Source organism: Podarcis vaucheri, assembly GCF_965113315.1.
Source record: "Podarcis vaucheri genome assembly, chromosome: 14".
NCBI lineage: Eukaryota > Metazoa > Chordata > Lepidosauria > Squamata > Lacertidae > Podarcis > Podarcis vaucheri.
This window is the reverse complement of record NC_138752.1, coordinates 21,397,145-21,415,177: the sequence shown is the minus strand read 5'-3', so window position 1 is coordinate 21,415,177 and position 18,033 is coordinate 21,397,145. Positions and strand designations below refer to the sequence as shown.

Sequence of the window (18,033 nt, the reverse complement as noted above, 5' to 3'; positions counted from 1 at the left end):
TTCCTCTCCTGTCAACACCAGCCGCCGCCATTTTCTCAGCGAAAAGGTAGGAGGTTGTTCACCGATAACAGAGCTGGGTCTGCTAAATAGCTGTTGCTGTTGTTTTTTGCTTTGCTTTTTGGTAGTGCAGCATTCCCTCAACCTGATGCCCTTCAGATGTTTTGGACCACAACCCTCCAAAGCAGATGGAGGGCACCAGCTCAAGGCAAGGCTGTTGCAGAGTGTCTCTGAAAAGCCTTGGACCTATTTGCTTATGCAAAGCAGGCGCGGTTTCCAGGCAGTCGGGCAAGGGGGAAATTGACAAAGCAGAGGGTGGTTGTTTGTTTAGGCATCTTTGCCCAAGTGGCTTGTTCAGGGATGACTGGCAGAATCTGCAGAGTCGTTTTCAAAGTTGAGACCTGCCTCGTTTACCTTGATTTGTCTAACAGCTCACAATGGGATAATGGGGCAAGGATTTTGAGATGAAGTTTGCTCCTGCATGCTTTTCAAGAGAGTACCCGTTTTAATGGCCACAAAACACAGGGCCTTTTATTGTGGTGGCCTCCCAGTTATGGAATGCTGGCATTCATATTGCTGTCTCTGGCACCAGCTCAGCATGTATGTTTCCCCCTGGATTTTAAAGATCTGTAGTATGGTTGGTGGTTTTAATGTATGTGATTGATTTTAGTTCTGTGCTGAATGTAGTAGTTTATAGTGCTGTTTTGGGTGTGGGGTTTTATGCTAGCTTGCCCCTCCTAAGCTTACTGTGGTTTTCTTGGCGTATGATTTTATGGCTTTTATTGTACACTCTCTTATTTGTTTGATGCCTAGATAATTTATTTTATGGGGCAATCCATACATATATAATAAGTAACAAAGGTATGCCACCTTATCTATGACACAGCTGAGTGTAGCATGTAGTTTAATCACTGTAGGGTGACCCATCTTAATTAATAGACCCAGATTAGGCCCCATCTGCTCTATATATTTACAGCTGTGTCGTACTGATTTAAACAGCAAGGCCTTCCCCCAAAGAATTCTGGGAGCTGTAGTTTGTCAAGGGAGCAGAGAATTGTTAGAAGACCTTATTCTCCTCACAGAACTCCAGTTCCCAGAGTTCCCTGGGAAAAGGGATTGCCCATTAAACCACTCTGAGGATTGTAGCTTTGTCAGGGGAATAGAGTTCACAACACCCTTAAAAGTGGTACGATGCGGCTTTGAACACACAGTGCCGACAGAAGGGCCTTAATGTGAAGCGGACCTTAATTTTGTGGCCAACTTGAGTATTTGAACCTAGGCAATAAAAGTCCTGACCACAAATGATGCTTCTTTAAATGTGTAGAGCAGATGGGGCGTTGCCATGTCCATTTGATCCTGAGTGTGACTAACATTGGATGCAACCCAGTTTTTCCGTGTTTCTGAAAACTTCCTTGTGCCTGTCTCATCTCTACAGCTTTAGAGTGTGTCCCATATTTATTTATTCCCATTGCTCATACTGTGCCCATCTGCCCCTCTGCCTCCAGCGTGTGGCAAACAGGCTCCTTGGAGAAAGCATTGACACCCTGGAAAGACAGCATCCATAGCCTTCATTTTACCCCTTCCGCCTTGCGTGTCTCTTCTGCCTCCTATTCCCCTGGCAGTCCCTCCTTGCTGATCCCTGGAGCACCTGCTGGTTCCTCCCTCCCGGCTTGTTGTTGCTGTTCTGAGAGGGAAGAGAAGGTGAGGTTACAGCACTTTTCTCCTGCTGCTTTATTGGCTGCAGAGGCAAAAGGTGGTCTCCTTCCCTTTTCTGCCGAGTCCAGCTGCGTAATAATAATAATAATAGCCTTGCTGGATCAGACTAAAAGGCCACCTAGTTGACTTTGCTCCTTCCACGGCTGGAGACACAAATGCTTCTGAACATCAGTTGCTGGAAACCTGAGGAGGGGAGAGTGCTCTCGCACTCGGGTCCGGCTTTGCAGATTTCTCACAGGCATTTGGTCGTCCATTGTGAAAGCAGAATGCTGCCCTAGATGGACCCCCGGCCTGATCTAGCAGGCTCTTCTCCTCTTCTTCTGTTCTTGTCCTGTTTCTAACCATGAATGGTGGTGATGTTGCAGCTACTGATGCTGCCCAGCCTTTAAGAGAACCCAGGTAGCTAACGACAAAATAGTACAATGTTAAAAATCAAATGTAAGCACAATGCGAATTGTAGTGGACTAAATTATTACACGAGCACAAATTTGTATTTGTATATTAATTTAGTTGGATCATATCAGTGGTGTCCAAACTTTTTACAAAGAGGGCCAGATTTGATGAAGTGAAGGGCCGTGAGGGCAGACCAAAGTTGTTGAGCTTTTTTCATGGTTTTGCCCCAAAGTTGTTGAGGATTTTACTCTAGGACATAAACTGCCACAGGGGCCAGATTAGGCCCCACAAATGGACTTTGGACGTGCCTGGATTAGATGATCCTTTCAACTCTGCAGTTCTGAAAATTAAACGTATACAGAGAGTTAGTAGAGGTGCATCTATGCAGACATGGAAAGTAACTTCCCAGGGTTCTAGATGTTTATGTTACATAATTTGAATCTTGCTTTAATTTGTTTGACATTGAATCATGCAAATATAAGTGCTTATGTGTTTTAAAGCCACTTTGGGTCACTTTTGTGAGGAAAGTGACTAACAGCGCTTTTAAATAGCAATGTGCTGTTTTTACTATCTGTATTTTAATAGATCATTTTAAATAGTTTTAATTGTTTAGTATTGTTTAACGACTTTTTAATTGTTATCTTTTATTTCCCCCGCTTTCTATATTTTATCTGTGTTGTTTTAATCTGTGTAAATCTCCTTGAGTCTTTGAGTGGTAATCTGTGTTTTACAATGGCTGCATTCATGGGCAGTTTATTCCATTTTCACAATGTTTCTCTGACTATTAATTTCCACATTATATTTGAGCTTTCACACAACATAAAAGTCTCTTCCAGAACTGAAGTGAAGAATCATGGAACTGCAGTGGAATATAACACATCTTTAGTATTCATTTCCATATTTGCAAATGATCCCCCCCCCCCCGGAAGCAAATAACATGGAAATGAGCACTGATTTTGAACTATCTTCCACTGTAGTTCCAGAAGTAGCTTATCCGTCATGTGAAAGCTCAAATGCAATGCAGAGCATTAACAGCTAAGGAAGAGTTGTGAAAACTGAATAAACTGCCATGAGAATGCAGTCTGTGCTCCAAAGGCCTGTTGGAACAAAGAGGTTGCCATCTGACTGCATGCAATGTAGGGGGCAGTCAGATCGCAGTGGGGAGGGAGTTCCATAGCTGGGGTGCCATCACTTGTGGAAGGATAGGCCTCCAACCCCTTTGAAAGCCATTTCAGCTGGTGGGCCTCAGCACATCTTGCAGCTGGGGATTACATAAGTTGATTATGTATCAGGTGAATAACTAGTTCCTTCTGTCAGTCAAGCACTTCCTGCTGGGTGATTCTTTTTGGTAACCCCCATGCTTCTCTCCTACCCTGTATTATATTGGGGTGGGGAGTGGGGAGGAACAGGCTGATTATAATAAATTCTCTCTCATGAGTTCCCCATCTTTTCTCTCTTCTCTAAACTAAAGACACCTGTGTACTTTTGACTTTCCTCCCGTGGCATGGGTAGTGTGAGCCTGGCACCTTCCAGATGTTTGATATACCACAGCGCCAATCATTCCTGACTATTGGCCATGGCGACTGAGGGCTGTTGGGAGCTGGAGTGCAACAACATCTGTAGCGGCCACAGGTTGCCCTTGAGCCCCTGATCCCTTTCTCTAACCTTTTCCAACTCTCATTGGAGAGATGAAGTGGTGGGTTTCCTTTCCCCTTTTCTGTCTCCAAGGTTCTGTTGCAAAATCTTCTGAAAGGTCCAAATCACCACGACTTTATATATACAGTGGTACTTTGGTTTAAGAACAGCTTTGTTTGTGAACAACTTGGATGAAGAACGCAGCAAACCTAGAAGTAGGTGTTTTGGTTTGTGAACTTTGCCTTGGAAGCAGAACATATTCTGCTTCCTGTTGAGTGTGTTCCATTTGAAAATTGAGTCCCCCGCTGCTATGGGAAAGCACGCCTTGGTTTAAGAATGCTTTGGTTTAAGAACGGACTTCTGGAACGGATTAAGTTCATAAACCAAGGTACCACTCTGTGTGCGTTTGTGTGTGTAATTTTTGTTGGCCATGGATGCCTGGAATGCTTGTTCTGAGCTGGAGCTGAACTTGTTCTTGCTTGCCAAGTCATAAGTTGCACTTCTTTTGAGTCTGTGGAGAAGTAACCGCTACGCTACAAAAACAAACATGAAATCCTCTTCTGGCAGCTCCTTTTGTTGTGTGAGAGGAGAGGGGCTTCACAACCAAACAACAACAATGCAACATTATTTCTCTGGATCTTTCTACAACTGTTGCCAAGTTGTCAAAATGCTGAGCTGTGTTACCAGAAGTGCCTCCCTCACAAATTATGCCGGCATTGGGGGGATGCTGCTGCCTGATAAAACTCCTAGTCGTAGTGGTAGGGTACCTTTATGCAGGCTTGTAAGATGACTCCCCAGATTGCTAGATGTGTGTGTTAAATAATTTGAATCCAGCATTGAAATTTTGACATTGCTAGGTCAGACCAAACTTTGATTTCTTTCCTCGCATTCAATCTCTTCAATCTGTCACTGTTTAGGCAACCTGAAGGAACAGTTTCTGTATGTGTGTTCCTTCTTGAATGTCTATTAAAGCAGGGGTGAGGCACTTTGGGCCCCGGGGTGCCAAATGTGGCCCTCCAGCCCTTGGAGCTCTCCCTAGGTCACAGCCCTTGCTGGCCCTGCATCAAATCCTAAGTGTTTCTGCCTGGCTGAAACGTGTCCTTCGATTCTGAAAGGGCTTCTTGCTTGTCTGGATGGGAGGATACAGAGATGAAGATGATGATGATGATAATAATAATAATAGTAATTTATTATACCCTGTCCATCTGGCTGGGTTTCCCCAGCCACTCTGGGCGGCTTCCAACAGAACACTAAAATGCAATGACCTATTAAACAGAGAGGGTGTTTGAGTGTGTGAACATTAGTTGCTCTGCCCACACTTCCTCCTGACCCTGCCCACCACTGATGTGTGACAAGTGGAAGTTTGTCTGGGAGGGAATGCAGCCTGAAGAAGGCTAGCAGGCCAGTACAATGTGGGTCATAGTAGCAGCCAAAAAAGTTCTCATCAAATGTACAAAAACACCCCTGGGTGCATGCCTGTAAGCTGTTGTCACGTGAGCGCACAAAACTGCCTTATACTGAGTCAGACCATTGGTCCAGCTAGCCTTGTGTTCCCTGCTCTGTTTGGGAGATGTCTTTCTCATCAGATTCCACCCCATCCTTTGAAACTGGAGATGGCCGTGATTGAATCTTGGGCATTCGGCACGTGAAGCAAGTGTGCTCTACCAATGAGCTGTTTGTTGCCTGCTCTCCAAATTCACATTATCTTTGTCTTGAAGCTTCTCAGCACACTGTGCTGTCCTTTTCGAGTTACTGTAAAATCAAGCTGTTTTTAAGAAATGACATAAAACAAACCAGCTGTGTGGAAAGCAGATGGGGTGAGGGGAATTGGTGGGAAGAGCTTGCTGAGTGACTGAGAATGCATTTGGGTGAGCAAAGTTGTATCAGCAGTACTGGTGGTGCGAGAAGGGAAGTTTGTCGAAAAGCCCCATGACTGTTCTCCTTCTGTCACTGCAGAGGCTGTACAGATGAAGACTGAAGAAGAGGTGGGTTTCTTGAGGGATCTCGCTGAGAGCTCGGCTTCTGAAGGAATGGTGAGTTCTTGTGTATATCTCCTGTTTCAATCATGTCTGAAAGTAAATCTCTGTGCCATAAATGGCCATTTTCCTTCTCTCCCTTCCCCTTGTTATGAGGAAGCCAACCTCAAGTTTTCCTTCTCTCCCTTTTGTGGAAAGCACTATTGTTTCTGAAGTTGGTGTTTTGTTTCTGGGAGATCTTTTGGTCTCATGGTGGAAGGAATATAGTTTGGGCCATTTGGTTTGCTGCTGTGATCTGTCTCTCTTCCCCCACCCATCCACCCATCTGCCCGCCTGCCTGCTGTCTTGTGCACCCTCTGTGCACAATAATTCCCAGATTCTCTGCTTTCTTAGAAAAGGAGAAAACAATAAGTTTCTAGCATTTGTAGAACCTGAGATACGAAGCAAAATGTACAGGCACTAAATCTCATTTTTTTTGGTACAGGCACTTCTCCCTCTCCCTCTCTGGAAAAATTCCTGCGGATTATGCCCAGTCAGTTTGTGGGTTGATCTTTCCTGTCCTGCTCCAAGAATGGAGTTGTCATTGCATGCCTGCTTGCCTTGGGGTGATTCATTGGCATATGCTAGATGAAAGAAACTGCCCTGGTCCAGAGTAGCTTGGAAAGCTAGACTGACAGTCAAGGGATGACTGCTCTGGTCTTTTCTGAACACGCTTCCTTGGTTTCTGGTCGTCATCCTCCACTGAGTTGTCTTGTGTATGCCAGTGACCAGCAACTGGCAGCTGAATCTGCCCCCCTTTCCTTCCATATATCACTTGATTCAGAAGATGTACTTTTATTATCTAGGCAGCTCTTTGCTCGGCAAAAAAGAGCTTATTTTCAACCTACCCTCTTGCATTAAAGTGAGCCGAGTCTCTTCTTGCACACCACACATGTAAAGCGCATTCTCTCTCTCCCCCCCACCCCCGAATCTTGGGAACTGTAGGTTGTTAAGGTGGAGTTACAAGTCTACGTACCCTTAGGTACCAGACTTTTTGGAATGCGTTAAATAAATGGGGTTTCCTGTCTAAGCATTGATTGAACACAGAGCTGTTTAGTGTCAACTTGAGTTGCTGCATCACATACCTGGGACTAGTGAGTTGCATGTATGGGGCATATGTGTTGCCTGCATAAGGAGGCTGTGCTCTTTATGCTGAATTCCCACCCCACCATCCTGAAACCACATTGGATGCTTGCAAAGTGACGAGGAGAGCTCTGTTCCGTTTCAGTAAATTCTTTGGACTCTTTATGCCTGTGTGCTTTTAGCTGAATACCTGGTGTGAGCAACTTGGGATAACTTGGGGTGCCTTGGAGGAATCACAGTCTCAACAAAGCATAAGATCTCATTCTGTAAGGTTACTTGCTTTAGAAAAACAGCTTGCAAAATTTACCAGCTGTCGCCATTGTCTTGTGTGTGGTTCTGCTGTAGTGATAGACTCCGGTTTTGTCATCTTAGTTTGGTATACAGCATCTGGTGTATTGCTGTCGATGCCAGCAAACAGTTGCTGTAACTGTGTAAAGATTTGCTTTCTTGTGATGTTTAAGTCTACTTTTGAAGCTGTTCTTGTGCAGTGGTGGTTTTCAGATTGACTAATCCACCATGGATCTCTGTACATGTTTGCAGAGCGTTCTGGGGTGAATTCTAAGTCTCATACTCTATTCATATGTGCACAGTTTGGGAATGTTGGGCTGCTTTGAAAGTGCTCCACAGAGTGTGTGCCTACAACAGCCTTTGCTTACCTGGTTGCCCTGTCCGCAGACCAGCCATGAACTGTGGTCTATGGTTACAGCTCTGGAGCAAGAGAAGCTGCAAAGCCTGTGTTTGGATGACATGCTAGGTCTCACCATGGCTTATATGGTACCAGAAGGGACCAGAGGGAGGATCAAAGCAGCTGCAGTCTTCTCTCTGGAAACCTACATATTCGCACTAAACTGTGGTTAGAGTCAGAGTCCGATATAGGAGGGATGTCCAACAGGTCAATCGTGATCTACTGGTCGATCGTCTGTGGTAGATCATGGTTGATCACGAAATCAACCTCCCCCCCGAAGCTGAACAACTTCCTGAAAAAAGCTCAATCAACTGCAAACCCAAAATACAGCAAACCCAAAATATAGACGCACTTTTACCCTCGCAAGATTGAATGTATTACCCTCGGCTGTACTTGAGCAATGATTCCTACATATTCCACATGAAAAACGCTTATGTCCCTGTGGAGATGGCAGTACCAAATCAGTGGGGCAATGCCCTTCTGGCTTGCACTCTTTAGGAATGAGATTATCACCCCTCTCTTATTGTCCATTCTGGGTTGCCCAATCACTGCCACAGTGTCCTTTCCCCTGGCCGATCAAGAGGAGCAGATGACTCTGGAAACCTGCATATTCACACTAAACTGTGGTTAGAGTCAGAGTCCAGTATAGCAGGGATGTCCAACGGGTCAGTTGTGATCTACTGGTCGATCACGGGTGTGTGTGTGTCTCCATCTCCGTCTCCGTGGTAGATCACGGTTGATCGTGAGATCCTCCCCCCCCCAAAAAAAAAAATCTCAATAATTTCGACTCCCTTAAAAGAGCTCTTTGGCTCTCCCTAAAAAAAAAAAAAGGTTAGCAACTTTAGTCAATCCAATGGGCAGATCACCGCCAGTTTTTTTAATAGTGGGAGTAGATTGCAGTCTCTTTTAATTTGGACATCCCTGCTGTATAGCATTTCAAAGTATTCAAAGCCTTCTGCATATATTATATTATTGCTCTAATCCTGTGCAAGTTAGGTTATTATTATCTCCATGTTGAAAATTGTGGGGTAGGGGAAGGAAAGGCTTGCATAGAATCATAGAGTGGGAAGTGGCTACGAGGGTCATCCAGTCCAATCCCCTGCAATGCAGAATCTTTTGCCCAACGTGGGGCCTTGAACCCACAACCCTGAGGTCAAGAGTCTCATGCTCTTCCAACTGTGTAGACCTGTTGAAACTATTGAACTTAAAATTGTCATGTGTCTATTTACCTCGATGGTCTACTCTGAGTAGGCATATTATTGGATACAACCCAGAGACAGGAGCGGAGATTCAGGCCATCCGATGACTTTCTGGCAGTGGTGAAATTCAAAGCAGGGTCTTGCTGACCCGTAGCTTGATCTCCTAGGCACTTGCTTTAGGTTGGTCATCAAGCTAATCAGCTTTCTTTTTCCCCAATGGGATGCATAGACTTTGTTGAAATAACTGCTGTGGCAAGAGGGAGAGCAGCCTGGTTCTATCTATCAGCTAGAGAAGGAAAGCTTCTCTTGCCCAGAAGAACATTCAGCTCCCAGCTTCCAGATGAAGGGCAGCACACTCTGACCTGCTTCCTCTGCCTCCCAGGAAAAACATCACGGCAAAGGGGAGCCCAACCTGGTTCCATCCATCAGGCAGAGAAGAAAAAACTTGCTGTTCTCCCTTGCAGGAAAGAATAACTAACAGGAGCTTTCAAAACAAAGAACTAGGGTCTGTACTTACGCAAGCATATCCCACCCATGAGGTGGGGTGAAGCTGCCCCAATGGGTGCCAGAAGCCCCCAAGCCGGTGCCCCCATGGGTTCCCTTCTGCCCCCCACCAGCAGAGAAGTTGGTGCCAATTTATAGCGAGATCTCATGGGATTTTATGGAGTGTGCAAGATTTCTGCGCCAGTGGAGTTGGAGTGGGAGGCACAGGGGTGCCGCCAGGGTTAAATGGGTTGTGCCACCCCTGCACTTATGTTTTTCCTTCTCCCTCCCATTCCCTTTTCCTTTTGTGTTGTGTCTTTTATATTGCAAGCCTGAGGGAAAGGATAGTTTCATTACTGATGGGGAGCTGCTGCTTTTCTTTTCTTTTTTTTCCAGCTGGAGAGCAAGGTTAAAACATTTTAAATAAATAATAAGTGAGTTGGGCCACCAGAAAGTTAAAAGGTGCTGCTGCTGACTTGCTCTACACATCTTATTATAGATAATTTCTGTGACTAATCCTTGGGCGTTTGCTTTGCGCAGAAAGGCCATCTGTCAAAGAGAGTGCCACAAGAATACACCCTGTATTTTGTTTCATGTTCCGTCTTATGAGCAAACCTGCCTCTTATTAGAGGACACTTGGTGCCTCTTACAAGTTGGCATCAAAATGCCCTCTTCTCTCTCATTTTTTTGCGGCAGTTGAAAAGGGATAAAGCAGCAACCCTTTTGAAAACAAGTGTCATCATTATGCGATACAAGTTGGAGCTTCTATTTTGCTCTTCTCTTTTGTTCCCCTGCAGGGGGAAAATGAGCTTGTACCAATCATTTCCTGCCTCTCTTTCTCTGTTTGTTTGTCTGCCTGCCTCCCTCTCTAACCCATCTCCAGAATCTGGCTGTTCTGGTACAGGATTGGGAGTGCCAAGGCAAATGGAAAGTTTGCGGCTGGATTGGTGACCACAGTTTCCTGTTGCTAAGTTTGATGGAATATATATTTTTTTTTAAGAAAAGCCAACAGCACTGTATTAACACCGCTTAAAATCTTCAGAACTCTGTGTAACCCTCCGACACATTTAGGTTCACAATAAATCCCAAATGAGTAGTCACCAGTATATACCTCCCATTAATTTCTGTACGCAGGTGTTAACATAATAAACTGCTTTATATTGAGTCAGACCATAGGTCCATCTAGCTCACTATTATCTACCTAGATGAGCAGTGGCTTTCCAGGGTTCCAGGCTTTACCTGGAGATGCAGGGAATTGAAGCTGTTTGCAAAGCAGAAACTCTACCACTGAACTGTGGCCCTTGATGTAAAAATAAAGTATGATTCTAGTCCTCATGGATCTGAAGAAAGGGCTGAGTCAGATCTTCAGTTCATCTAAGATAAAAAAAAGGTAAAGGACCCCTGGATGGTTAAGTCCAGTCAAAGGCAACTGTGGGGTGCGGAGCTCATCTTGCTTTCAGGCCGAGGGAGCCGGCGTTTGTCCGCAGACAGCTTTCCGGCTCATGTGGCCAGCATGACTAAATCACTTCTCTCTTTTTTTTGGTAAATGCTCTTTATTGATTTTATTAAGTGTTACAACTATTCTGTTCATTGTTAAAAATATAATAAAAATAAAAGAGGGGTGGGGATGCAAACAAACAAACAAATTCAACAGTAAAAAAAACCACAAGAAACATCAGAACATGATAGTAAGATTCAACATCAAAAGCTGTCGATACAATAAATCACAAATAATTAACCTTCTACTGTTTCAATGTGACTTCTGTCCACCTCACCTCGGGTCCTTTCTTCCTTTTTTAACTGCATCCTTTATCATCTTACAGTTCACCAGTATTATATGTAATACATTATCTGTCTGTCATATATTCTGCGAAAATTAATCAGAGCACATCAAAGATGTTACTTGGGAACAATGTTTTTTTTTTTAAGTACACTCTATAACACTCCCACTCTTTTTTAAACTTTTGATTTGGTTGATTCCTGATTATTTCTGTCATCTTTCCAAGTTCTATATACTCAAGTAGTTTTATCTGCCACTCCTCTTTTGTTGGAACTTTCTCTCCCTTCCACCCTTTGGCTAAACCGCTTCTGGTGCAGTGGAACACCGTGACGGAAACCAGAGCGCATGGAAACGCTGTTTACCTTCCTGCTGCAGTGTTACCTATTTACAGTGGTACCTTGGTTTAAGAACAGTCCTGTTTATGAACGATTCGGTTTACGAACTCCGCAAAACCGGAAGTAGTATCCCGGTTTGCCAACTTTACCTTGGTCTAAGAACGGAATCCAAATGGTGGAAGGGCACCGGTGGTGGGAGGCCTCATTAGGGAAAGTGCACCTCGGTTTAAGAATGTTTTCGGTTTAAGAACGGAATTCTGGAACGGATTAAGTTCGTTAACCGAGGTGCTGGGAGGGAATCTGGTCTAAAACACTTGCCAGTCAGTTGTCAGTCCACCAACCTTTTCAGACCCTGGACACACTTTTAATCCAAACATGCAATTTGGGGAGCCATTTCTTTCACCATACATCTGCATGATGGTCATGCACCTGTTGCAACCCACCTTAAATCAGACCAGTGGTGTAGACAATACTCAGCTACATGGATCAATGGGCTGACTCTGTGTAAGGCAGTTTCCCATTTTCCTATCTGGAACTCCAAGTTTCCTCCATGGTACCATGTGTTTTTAAAAAGGTAAAAGGTGTGTTTTTAAAAAGAGTGTGTTTTTAAAAAGGTAAAAGGTTAAGGACCCCTGAATGGTTTAGTTCAGTCAAAGGCGATTATGGGGTGTGACGCTCTTCTCGCTTCAGGCCGGGGGAGCTGGAGTTTGTCCACAGACAGCTTTCCGGGTCATGTGGCCAGCATGACTAAATTGCTACTGGTGCACAGAGGACTGTGACGAGTGCCAGAGCACATGGAAACACCGTTTACCTTCCTGCCACAGCCGTACCTATTTATCTACTTGCACTGGTATGCTTTCAAAATGCTAAGTTGGCAGAAGCTGGAACCTGTTATTTGACTAAACTCATGCCTGTCTCTTTAAATGCTTTTAATGAGATGTGGTTTCAAGTGATGCTTACTGCAGTCTTGGATGGCTGCTACAATAATGTCCCACCCGGGTGGCCGATTTTGTATTTGTGACCAGCCACAGGTGGAAGACATTATCCATTATTTGTTAATTTGCCCCATCTACAGGGATCTGGATTTTTGAAACCTTTGCTGATGCATGGAAGTAGGCGTACTGTGGCAAAAATGGTTCCGTTTCGAGTGATCCTAACAGCTTTGTGACACATAACATGGTGCTTTATGCACTGGCTGCAAAAATGATTAGAGAGAGAGAACATTGCTATAAGCTGATATGGAGAAACAGAGGTTTAATTGGAAGCTGAGCTAGGTTTGAGCTAGGCAGTGCTTTTTCTGACTTCTCTTTCTTCCTGTTACTGAGGTTTGTTTTATATTTTTGGCCTATGTTTTTATTATGGTTTGTAGTTCAGCAAACTGTTCTGAAATAGTCTTTACCTTTGGCTAGTACAATAAACTTATTGATGATGACGAGGAGGAGGTTTCTGTCCTGCATCCCTGTCCTTCAGTCTCCTTGGAGCTGGTCAAGGAGAGATGCACATGTTCAGAATGAAGGGTGCTGTGACATTTTACCTAGAAAGAACCTTTCATCTTATAAATGCATTGGATGTGAGTTTCCTGCTGGAGCTTGGCTTCCATTAGGCATCCCTTTAGCCACTGTGAAAACAGAACACTGTATTTTTTGCTCTATAAGACGCACCAGACCACAAGACGCACCTAGTTTTTGGAGGAGGAAAACAAGAAAAAAAATATTCTGAATCTCAGAAGCCAGAACAGCAAGAGGGATCGCTGCGCAGTGAAAGCAGCAATTCCTCTTGCTGTTCTGGCTTCTGGGATAGCTGCACAGCCTGCATTCGCTCCATAAGACGCACACACATTTCCCCTTACTTTTTAGGAGGGAAAAAGTGAGTCTTGTAGAGCAAAAAATACAGTACTGGACTAGATGGGCCTATGGTTTGATTCAGAAAGTCTTTTCTTTGTGTTCTAATGGGATCAGTATCGGGTTGACCCTGGGGCAAATGTGGAGTGCAGCAACCCAGTGCTCTAAATGATTACATCTAGTATTGTTCCACTTTGTGGTTCCTGATGAGAGAAGCTCAGGCGCTTTACCGACTGGGCTGTGTCTGCTAGATTTGTTTGTTCCAGGAAGCATGACATAGCCTGTAGAGCAGTGCATCAGTCCAGTCATTGCCTCTCTCACACCCACCAGCATCCTCTTTCTGACTGGGGTCTGCCATAGGGCAGCGAAGGCCGCGCATGAGGACGTGTAGGCATTGGAACAGCTGATGGCTTGGCCCTTTTAGAATCCCCTGTCTGTTTTCTTGAGCGTAGTTACCGTATTTTTCGCTCTATAACACGCACCCGACCATAACACGCAAATAGTTCTTAGAGGAGGAAAACAAGGAAAAAAATATTCTAAACGAAACAGTGGGTGTATGATTTTTGTGGTTCATGCTGTGGCCACAGACATGTGATCTGATGGTGAATTTGGGGTGACCCAGTGCAAAAATCCTGAGGATCCATGTGGATCCGTGCTTTGTAACCACGTTTTAAGTGGGGAGGGAAGGAAAAGCACTCAAGGGACAAGGAGCACGCATGGGGTGTGTGGAGAAGGATGCTGCTAATAATGAAGAAGAGGAGTATAAGGGGAGAAGGCTCCTCTCCTCTCCCGCTTTGCTCCTTTAAAGCAAGCAGGCTCTCTGTCCCTCTCTCCTCCCCACTCAGTGGCTCCTCTCCGTTTCAAAGCGAGCCACGGAGGAGGGAAGGAAGGGGAACCATGGATCCTCTGCTCACGACTGCAGCAGATCCCCCCCCCCCGCCACCCATAGGCATTCGCTCCATAACATGCACAGATATTTCCCCTTACTTTCTAGGAGGAAAAAAGTGAGTGTTATGGTGCAAAAAACATGGTAATTTCTGAATGAAGCAAATCTCACCGCTGGTAAATACCCAGCTCAATTTGCTTCGTGACTGAACCGTGCAAAGGTCATGTTCACTGCAAACGCTGCCTCTGAGCTCAGCAGATCTCAGGATAAACTATTTGTTTTTGGATTACTCCAGCAAGCAGCTTTGAAGTCCTGGCTCCTTAGGCATGTTTATAGAGAGAAGCAAAAGGTACACTGGACTGTAACTGAAATGTGTTGCTGAGGTCTACAATTCCCCCCCCCCAACCAAAATGCATCGAGTATGAGAGCAATCCTTCATTGCCTTGATTAAAATCCTGCAACGTGCTCTTTGTGCATGAGGACTGTCTGGAAGTTTCAGTTCGAGGGAAGTGATTTGATTTTGATTTATTAGTCTTGTTTTAGTGAAAGAACCATAGCTCAGTGGTAGACCACCTGCTTTTCCTGCAGAAAGACCTGGGTTCTATCCCCAACATCTTCAGGTAGGGCTTGGAGTGTCCCATGCCTGGAAACCTGGGAAGCTGCTGCCAGTCAGTGTAGGCAATACTGAACTAGATGGACCAGTGGTCTGACTTGGTATAAGGCAGCTTCTTGTCTCTATTGTATGTAGAAGACAATAAAATGCCAGAAAAGCTTTGAAACAATACAAAATAGCTGCGTAATAACAATTGTTAAAGAAACCACCCGTGCTTATGCCTGGATTGCATAGCTGTAACAGTGCCATTAAAGCTGCCCAGGAAAAAAACAACACTTTCACCTGATGCCGAAATGATAGTGAAGTTGGAACTTGGTGTATCTGGGGAGAGTATTCTGGGGACAAGCTATTGCAAAGAAGGCCTGTTCTCTGGCCAGCGCCCCCAATACTTAGTGGGGCACAGAGGATGTCAGATGCCTATTGCAGTGTCCTAGCAGGTTCATAGGGGAAAGGGTGTTCCTTGAAAGCAATGAAAAAGGTTGAAAATGAGGAAGTGTGGTGGTCGTCCACCTCTTCATATTGTCCTACTTAGCCAATGTGGTGTCCTCTCAACTCCCATTAACTCCAGCCAGCAGAGTCCTCAACATAGATTTGTTTTGGGGGGGGTTTTTTTTTGCATTTGTATCCCAGCTTTTTCTCTCGAGGACCTCAAAATTGTGTACACAGGCATGTCCAGCTCCCAAGAGACTGCGATCTACTCTCACTATTAAAAAAATGGCAGTGATCTGCCCAAATTTGTTGAGCTTTTTGGGGGGCGATCACTTGCCTTGCTGGCTGCCCTACAGCTGAGTGAGAGCCAGCAGGGGACCTTTTTTGGCAGTGGGAAGCCTGCGCGCTCCAAAGCCACAGTGTCTCTCACAGACGTTGAGTGCTGTGCAGCATATTTTTTGGGGTGTGTGTGTGTGTAGATCGCTCAGGATCACGCGATTGACCAGGGGCGCCCCGCAATCGACCAGTAGATCGTGATCGACCTGTTGGACAGACCTGGTGTACATGATTCTTCCCTCACAACAGCCCTGTGAGGTAGGGTTAGACTAAGAGGCTGAGTGGGGACTTGAACCCTGGTTCCCCAGGTCCTAGTCACTGCACACCATGCCGACTACCGAAGATCTAATGTAAAATTCTGGTCCTTTTTGTATGGTTACCATCCACATATCCAGGTACTTGTTTTGAACACAAACACTCACTATGGGGGTGGATCTGCTTCATCCTTATAACACATGACAAGGTCAATTTCCTGGATGCCTCAATTGAGTCTCTCAAACGTTAGGCCTGTGTACAGGTTTTTGGCAGAAGTGAGGGCAAGATGTTAAAAGTCTGCATGCAGCCTTGAAGATAATTTTCTTTGGTTTCGCCACCCCTGCTGCTTATTGAAAGAAAGGGAAATACACTTTGCAAGAGAGAACCTGCAAGACCAGGTGAGCTTTTCAGCAAAAGCTCAGCTTCCAAGTGCAGCTGCCAGGCAGGTGCACTGTAACAGGGGTCAGCAAACTTTTTCAGCAGGGGGCCGGTCCACTGTCCCTCAGACCTTGTGGGGGGCCAGATATTTTGAAAAAAAATATGAATGAATTCCTATGCCCCACAAATAACCCAGAGATGCATTTTAAATAAAAGGACATATTCTACTCATGTATAAACACGCTGATTCCTGGACCGTCCACAGGCTGGATTTAGAAGGTGATTGGGCCAGATCCGGCCCCCAGGCCTTAGTTTGCCTACCCGTGCTGTAAGCCCAAACTGCAAGCCAGCTTTCAACGTTTTTACGAAGATAGAGAGAGCCGAGCAGAAATTGACATATCCAACCTTCCTGCTATTTGTTACCTCCAGCATGTGGGGGAATATCTTGAGCTTCATGCCCCCCTCCCCTTCCTCCAAACACCACGGCCATTTCATACGTTGATAATTCTTGCTTGAAAGAAGATAGGAGCGCCGGGCAAACACATTAGGTCAGAGACTTGGCATTGGGTCTGTTCAACATCAGGACTTTTTTCCGTCTGAGATAATAGTACATGTCACAACAATTCAGAGCCAAGCTCTAGATCCTAGCTGCCTGACTGCTTCCTCCCCTCTTCCTTTTTAATTTTTTACCCCCCTTTCAAGGAGCTCCGATCCTCTCTCCCATTCCTCCCAATGACCCTGTGGGGTAGATTAGGCTGAGAGCTTAAAAGCACAGGGGTCTTCTTCATAGTGAAGCGAGGATTTGAACCCGTGCCTAAATCCCAGTTCTCTGTCCACGGTCTCTTTGCTCAGCTGTGACGCAGCATCTTCAAATGTTGCTGGGCTGATTTTTTTTAAATTCCGCATTGGTGGTGTAGTGCAGCGACAAGGAAGATGGAGATACAGTTTCCTTCTCTGATTCTAATCTGATGCTTGGCACCCTGAAGTCTCCCTTGCTTTTTCCGAGTGCTGTGGGTGCAGTTCTTAACTGATGATTATCTGACACGCGAACTCTGATGGATGGAGACAGCTGGGCCATGTCACTATCACCAGGGGAGGCTTAGTCATTTATTTCCTTGTTCTCTCTCTCTCTCTCTCTCTCTCTCTCTCTCTCTGTGTGTGTGTGTGTGTGTGTGTGTGTGTGTGATCCTACATTTCTGGACCTTGCAAGGTGGTTGGCCTTGTGTTCTCCTTCCAAGAGGAAACGACGTGGTATTGTTGGCAGAAAGCTCATGCCTTTCCCCTCAGTGGCAAATAGGGCCGGGCAATATATCGTCCAAACCCAGTTTGAAGTCCATATCGTTATATCGGTTTCAGAATTTTTGCCCTGGCAATATATCGCAAATCATGGGGTGTGGGATCACAATGTGGGAAAACTGTGAAGCCAGCCAATGTGTCTCTCGATTCCTGCAGCCTCTGTTAACTCTACTGGCTCAACTCTCCGCTGCCTCATACAGGGGGGCAGCGAATCGCAAGAGCCAGCTCCGGCAAAAATCACAATGCAGGAAAAGCCTTGAAGCCAGCCAATGCCATTACATATCTTCATCCTTATTTCAGACATTGTGATATATTGGTAATATATCACAATGTTTTTAGCTGGTGATATTTCACAGTGTTGAAAACCGGATACTGCTCAGCCCTAGTAGCAAATAATCTGAGAGATGTCTCTTGAAGAATTGTCCCTTGGAGAAGATGCTAAAGAGTTCCTTCTCCACTTTTAAAAAATAATGTCACCCCATTCTTTCGCCACGTTCATTTCAATACAAAGTAAGCACAATGTTGTGGGGGGCACATAATGATTTATGTGTACTTTACAGACCAAAAGCAACAACAGCAACAAATACTGATTGTATTTGTCAGATGGATTTCTGTTCCAGATGTGAGATGAATATGCAAGCATTAGTACTGTCCTCTGCATTTTATTTTCATTAGAAT

The 18,033-nt window shown here is 45.0% G+C and overlaps 1 protein-coding gene across 6 annotated transcripts in view; it reads left to right on the top strand.

Annotated features, from left to right (window-relative positions):
* The window catches only part of AKAP13 (A-kinase anchoring protein 13), a 247,759-nt gene that overhangs the window by 121,599 nt on the left and 108,127 nt on the right, over positions 1–18,033 (top strand). For all 6 annotated transcript variants that reach the window (XM_082198203.1, XM_082198205.1, XM_082198204.1 and 3 more), the window contains exon 9: positions 5,698–5,774. In XM_082198203.1, the coding sequence (XP_082054329.1) occupies positions 5,698–5,774 (77 nt within the window). The remainder of the gene's footprint in view (positions 1–5,697; positions 5,775–18,033) is intronic.